The 6591-nt window shown below is 34.8% G+C and overlaps 1 protein-coding gene across 1 annotated transcript; it reads left to right on the top strand.

Annotated features, from left to right (window-relative positions):
- The first annotated feature begins 1870 nt into the window (after window positions 1-1870).
- Window positions 1871-4542, top strand: LOC116029373. Its single transcript, XM_031271351.1, has one exon. The coding sequence runs from the start codon at window positions 2788-2790 to the stop codon at window positions 4300-4302; it is 1515 nt and encodes a 504-aa protein (XP_031127211.1). The 5' UTR covers window positions 1871-2787; the 3' UTR covers window positions 4303-4542.
- Window positions 4543-6591: the final 2049 nt, after the last annotated feature.

The raw sequence follows: 6591 nt of genomic DNA, 5'->3' as shown, positions 1-6591 counted from the left end.
ATTCTATCATAATAATTGCCATATTACTAAAATGCTCCTATGTTTGGGCAGGAAAAATTTGGAGGAGGATAGATAGTATAGATTATATTTTATTATTAATAATATTATAATCATAAAAAAATACTTCGTAGTTAATAATAATTCACCATAACGATTAAAACAATTATATATATAAATATAAATAAATAAATAAATAAGTATGTGTGTGTGTGTGTGTATATATATATATATATATATATATATATATATATATATAACTTTGTGCGGTGATATTATATTTATATAAACACTACAATAACCAAGAATTGTTTAGGGTAAATTCGACTTTTAAAAAAGGAATCGAACTCGAGTTCTCCCAGAATTCTTCCCCACAAATAGAGCTCATTTGCCACTTTAGCTACCCCATTGGATTTTGCCGCTTACTGATATCAATAAACTAAACTAAAAAGTTGTTTACAAACACTCCTATTAGTTATTTGACTAGTCAAATAAGTTAGACTTTGGTTAATAAAACATTTTTCAAACACACCTTACTTTAGTATTTATGTACATTAATTAATTATGGTGTGTGTTTGTAAATATATAGAACAAATATTATGAACATAGTATATGATAATGAGTTGTTATACCATGGACCAAGGTCCACCTTGGTTCTAAACTATGTATTTTTAGTATTGGAATTGTGAACTTCTAGAATATAAAATGTGTTTCTAAGTCAAAACACATAAATTGTGTATGTTAACATTGTGTGTTCGTAGTATACAAATTGTGAATTTTTAAAAGGTAAATTATGAACATTCACAATGTGTATTCGTAGTATACAAACTGTGAATTTTTAAAATATAAATTATAAACATTTAGTATATAAATTGTGAACATTCAAAATCTGAATTCATCTTGCAAGGTGAACCTGGGTCCACAGAATAATTTTCCCAGTGCAGGCAATATTGACTCTTGTGCTTCAATAGGTTGAGAAAGTAGTTATGAACAGATTTGGATCAGATCCCACCATTTTTGGTCCTACTGTTATTGGCGCATTACCAATTTTAGTCCACTTCATTAATTTTTGCCACAATGCGGCCAACCTTATTTAGTCATTGCCACTTTTAATCAATCGTTAAAATTTTCGTCAAATGGTCGTTCAAACACATGGGTATTTTTGGTCTTTTCATGTTTTGGTCATCTCCTTGACCCTTTTGCAGTGATTTTCTTTACACATTTTCATCCAATGAAGAGATCCGTCGAAAACCATGTGAGCCACATTACAAAGCCATGACTTTCGCTGGACCTTTTCATTGGATGAAAATGTGTAAGGAAAACCATTGCAAAGGGTAAATGAGATGATCAAAGCATGAAAATGTCAAAATACCCTTGTTTTAGTCAGTTATTTGACAAAAAATTTAACGGTGGGCTAAAAGTGACAATGACTAAATAAGACTGGTCGCAATGTGGTAAAAATTAATAAAGTGGACTAAAATTGGTAATGCCCCACTAACAATAGGACCAAAAATGGAAATGACTCTAATTAGTAGGGATCGGTATGTTAGGTTTTAGTTTTTCCATTCATGCATCATTTAGTACTTCTTTTTTTTTTTTACTTTTAGTTTAACCATTTTTAGTATCTATTTTATAGATTTAAAGTCATAATATTGTGTCTTTTTTTTTTTTTAGAAAAGTCAAAATATTGGTGAATACTAGTATTATTGTATACAAACACACGTGTCTGTATTTAATATTTACGTTTCTTAAATACTGTTAAGCAAATGCAATACGATTCTTCTTTATTAGATCCGGTGTTATCCAGTGCAGGTTTTTCTGCTATCCCACCATTCTTTTCTATATATACTCACCTCAGACTATATACACATTTTACTGAAACCTAAATCTATAGATAAAAAAGTGTTCTTTTGCGTCCCCTTTCTTCTCACATTCTTGACTCCCTCTCTCCCCAATCTCCTATTCTTTCTTCTATTGTTTTGTTTGATTCCCAGTTCAGCTCATCTCAGCTGGATGTGTTTGACACTCTTTGAGTTGAACTCTTGAGATTCTCTATTTTAGTTGCAGGGGAAAACGAGGGTGAGAAGATGAGGGTGTTGAGTGCCATTGATTGCTCGGATTGCCCAAGTCTTTGTGGGTTCTTGGTTGTTAAATCTTATCCCAAGAGGTATTCTTCCAAGATCCCCTCTGATTTGGTCCTTTTCTTGGGTCTGGGCTTCATAGATTGGTAATATTTGTGTTTACTTTTGGCAAAATAACAGTTTACCCATCATTTACAGATATAAAGATACAGTTTTTATTGATTATACCTAGATGGACTTTGCAAGAGAATGGGTTTAATTCAGTGTTTTATACCTGTCATTAAAGGGTCTAAGGAGATTCTTGGATTAGGACTGGATTGGATTGTCCATCTAGCTTTTTTGTTTTTAATACATTTTTATTGATATGGGTTGGGATTAGATTTGTTTCTCTGCTGTTTTTTTCTTGTCTTTTTCTATTGATTTCTGTTTTTAGTGGATGTCTCATTCTTCTTTGGGGAAAAGAGTTGGGATTCAATCTCCAGGTAACCCTCAAATTGTGTTTGTCTTCTGAACTGGAATTAGGAATTTCTGGTAACCCTAAAAAACAGGATCACTGGTTTTTGTTGGGGGGTGGGGGTTCATATAGGTGTGATTAGTATGGTGGGTGAATGTGTAAAGATGGATTAACCACTTGTGAGAATGATCTTTGGATTGATACTTTTGAGGACATCATCTGATAGTGTCCCAGATTCAAGGAAGAATTTGTGAGATGGGAGATACTGTTCTAACAGTTCTGTCATTGGAGAATCATTACCCCTTTTCCATGGATTCTAGCACCTCCTCTTCACAAGATGATTTAGATTTTGAGATGAATAGACAAGTAATCTTAGCCCGTCCACCCGACATCAATTTACCGTTATCTGCAGAGCGTAGCCCGACTCCTCAGTTGTCGAATTCGGAGCATAGTGATAGTCTTGATGTTAGGGTAAGAGCCCAAGTTCATGAAACCGAGAATTTCTTCAGTGCGCCTAAGGTCAGTAGGAAATGTGCGAAAAGGGGGGACAGCATCTGGGGCGCTTGGCTCTTCTTTAGCTTTTATTTTAGGCCGGTCTTTGTTGAGAAATCGAAGGCGAAAGTTGTGCGGGACTGTAATGGAGCTTCAGGGTTCGATAAATCTGATCTTCAGCTTGATGTTTTCATGGTTCAGCATGATTTGGAGAACATGTACATGTGGGTTTTCAAGGAGAGGCCTGAAAATGCTTTGGGCAAGATGCAACTAAGAAGCTATATGAATGGGCATTCCCGCCAAGGGGAGCGTCCCTTTCCTTTTAGTGCTGACAAGGGTTTTGTTCGATCTCATAGAATGCAACGGAAGCATTATAGGGGCCTCTCGAATCCTCAGTGTGTTCATGGGATCGAGGTTGTCCCCTTACCCAATCTAATGGCTTTAGGCGAAGATGAACGAAGAAGGTGGGTTGAACTTACGGGAAGGGAACTGAATTTCACTATCCCACCCGAAGCAAGTGATTATGGTTCGTGGAGAAACCTGCAAAGCACTGAATTTGAGCTCGAGAAGCAACCTCCATGTGCCAAGGGCAATAACCATTCCCCAACTAAGAAATTGCTTAACGGATCCGGGCTTAATTTGTCCACTCTAACATCGAACCACAGCAATGGCGATGCCATGGATTTAACGCCTGTCAGCTGCAAAAGGAAGCAGGACTTCTTCTCTAACGGGAATGGAGATGAGTGTCATTTGCAAGCAAATCCTCACTATAGGATCCCAGATTTCGAAATGCACCCGAATGAGCCACACTGGTTGAATGAATTTAGCGGGATTATAAGGAATGTTTACGGGCCTGTTACAGCTGCAAAGAGTATCTATGAAGACGAGAAAGGGTATTTGATCATAATCAGTTTGCCCTTCGTTGATCTCCGGACAGTGAAAGTCTCTTGGCGGAACACACTCACATACGGGATAATCAAGGTTTCTTGCTTGAGCACATCTCGCATCCCATTCATCAAGAGACAGAAACGGACTTTCAAGCTTGTAGATTCATCATCCGAACACTGCCCTCAAGGAGAATTTGTTAGGGAAATCCCGCTCTCAACCCGAATTCCCGAGGGTGCAAACATCGAAGCCTACTTCGACGAATCAGGGACAGCGCTAGAGATTCTGGTGCCTAAACTGCCGGAGGGGCCGGAAGAACATGAAGTACACATTCGACTTCGCCCCGACCTCAGTGCCAATGACTTCATGGCTTTTATGGACCTGGAAGCATAGCTATACAAATGCTAGTAGGGTTGGTGCTTCATTGTTTCACCAACATAAAATATGTTTTATTGAGCTAAATATGCAAAAATCTTCTGTTTGTGTTGTCTTCTCACATAAATGGTTTGTCTTTCTTCATCTGTATAGCCTTGGTTGTAACCAGGTCTAGCTTATAAAATCTTTGTTCTTGGTTTAGTAACATATTTATGTTCTTGTTTGCAGACAAATATTTGTATTAAAATCTTTCAGCCCTTTGTACTACCAATACATTAGAAGCCACCAAAGAGATGAAAAGGTTTGAATCTTTTAAGTCACAGGTAACGATAAATTCGTATCTCACGAGATGAAACTAAAATAAAATTGCAATTATCCTGCGGGGCTAGCTCAAGTGGTAGAACACCTTATCTAAAGCCACCACTCGGGTCGAACGGGATTCGACTGGCAAATTTTTATGTTGACTATAGTCCAGACAGTGTTGTGTAGACCATAAAAAAATACATTTTAATATAGTAAAAGTGTAGTATTTGTATACTAAATGTACATTATACAAAATAATGTACTTCCCCTAAATACAAGGTACATTTTTAATATACTAAATAAAAAAATACATTTTAATATAGTAAAAGTGTAGTATTTGTATACTAAATGTACATTATACAAAATAATGTATTTTCCCTAAATACAAGGTACGCTTTTAATATACTAAAAGTACATTATTTGTATATTGGATGTACATTATTTGATAGTCTACAAAATAATGTACTTTTAATACTCAAATAACACAAATAATATATTTTTTATTTATGGTCTACACAGATGTGTGAACCATGATCCATGATGCAATAATGATTAGGTTCGATTTTCACCAACATCTTGGGGCTAGGGTTGCTCAAGCGAGAATTTGGGCCTTTGGGCTCCCTAGATTGGATATTGGGCTCTCTAAGTTGCGGAAGTGTGGAGATGGATCCTTTGTACACAAAGTCAACAACGGGGAGTCTACTTGGGCAACTCACAATTTATCTCATTGGGCTTAAGATTAATCTACCGTATGTCGGGAAACCAAATATATCAACAGAAAATGCAATTTATACAAATTAAAATATACGGAGTAAATAAATTTTTTGTGTGTAATACATTAGTATCTGGATCTTGCGGGATGAAACTAAATCACTCGGCTCTCAATTGAATTTCATTTTCCCATTGCATACAACTCAAATTAGTTGACACCTTTACATGCCATCAATCATCATCTTGCATTTCACTTGGTGTTGTGTTGGACTAATATTAATTGTACAGATTCTCAAAAGTGGGTTGTTTCTACTTTTCTACTTTCATGATTGTGATAAAGAGAAAAGAAATTCCAAAGGCAGCCACCTCTAGTGGTGTTTATTTCATTGATGAAAGAAAAATATACAATTCCTAGTTTGGACAGGCATAGAATAATATCTATTGATCATAGTTAATTCATAGCCTACTCTAGCCTATAGGTTAATGTATATAATTAACTCAAATGTATTGTACAAATAAAAATCTATAAAGAATAGAGCAATTTTGGCTCTTCAACAGAAAAGAAAGCTTATGGCTCTGTTTGGCAGAGCTTATTTAGGAGCTTATAGCTTATTTTAAGTTACTAATAAGCTATAAGCTCTGTTTGGTGATGTTCCTAAAATAAGCTAGTAGCTTAAAATAAGAGCTTATTTTTGAACGCTACTTAAGGTAGCGTTTCAAAATAAGCTAGTAGCTTCCTAACTTTTTTTCCATTTTTAACCTTATTATTTTAAAGAAATGACATCCTTTACCCTTTCCAATTAAAACCTTTTTGGCTAAACCTTTTTGGCTTTTTCTCTTCAATATGTTTGGTTGTAATTTCAATTTGACATTTGTGTTTGAACATTAATTTTTGTATGAACTAATCTTATGAATTATAAACATTTTGTTTTACTTTATATGTTTTCAAATATATGTTCTTACTTTATATTTTATTAAATATATTGATTTCACTATTTTATATTTTAATATATAAACAAACCTATTTAAATTTAAAGTTATTTAAATTGTATGAATATGCCCTTTTTAGTCTTTTTACATTTATCAGCTTATCAAAAAGCTAATTTTACCAAACACTTTTAAGCATAACAGCTAGTTTAACAACTCTTCAGATTTCAGCTTCGAGCTTATAGCTTTTCAGTTTTCAGCTACTTTTCAGCTTTCAGCTACCTTTTCAGCTAGGTTTGCCAAACATAGCCTATAACAACCCAGAAAAATAACTTCATTTTCCGTCCAACATTAACACAACCTACA

Source organism: Ipomoea triloba, chromosome 9, assembly GCF_003576645.1.
Source record: "Ipomoea triloba cultivar NCNSP0323 chromosome 9, ASM357664v1".
Lineage (NCBI taxonomy): Eukaryota > Viridiplantae > Streptophyta > Magnoliopsida > Solanales > Convolvulaceae > Ipomoea > Ipomoea triloba.
The sequence above is the reverse complement of the archived record's forward strand: the minus strand, read 5'-3'. Positions and strand labels throughout refer to the sequence as shown.

Excerpts from the sequence above, each read along its gene's own strand:
- LOC116029373 (XM_031271351.1), top strand. The coding sequence starts at position 2,788 with ATGGGAGATACTGTTCTAACAGTTCTGTCATTGGAGAATCATTACCCC.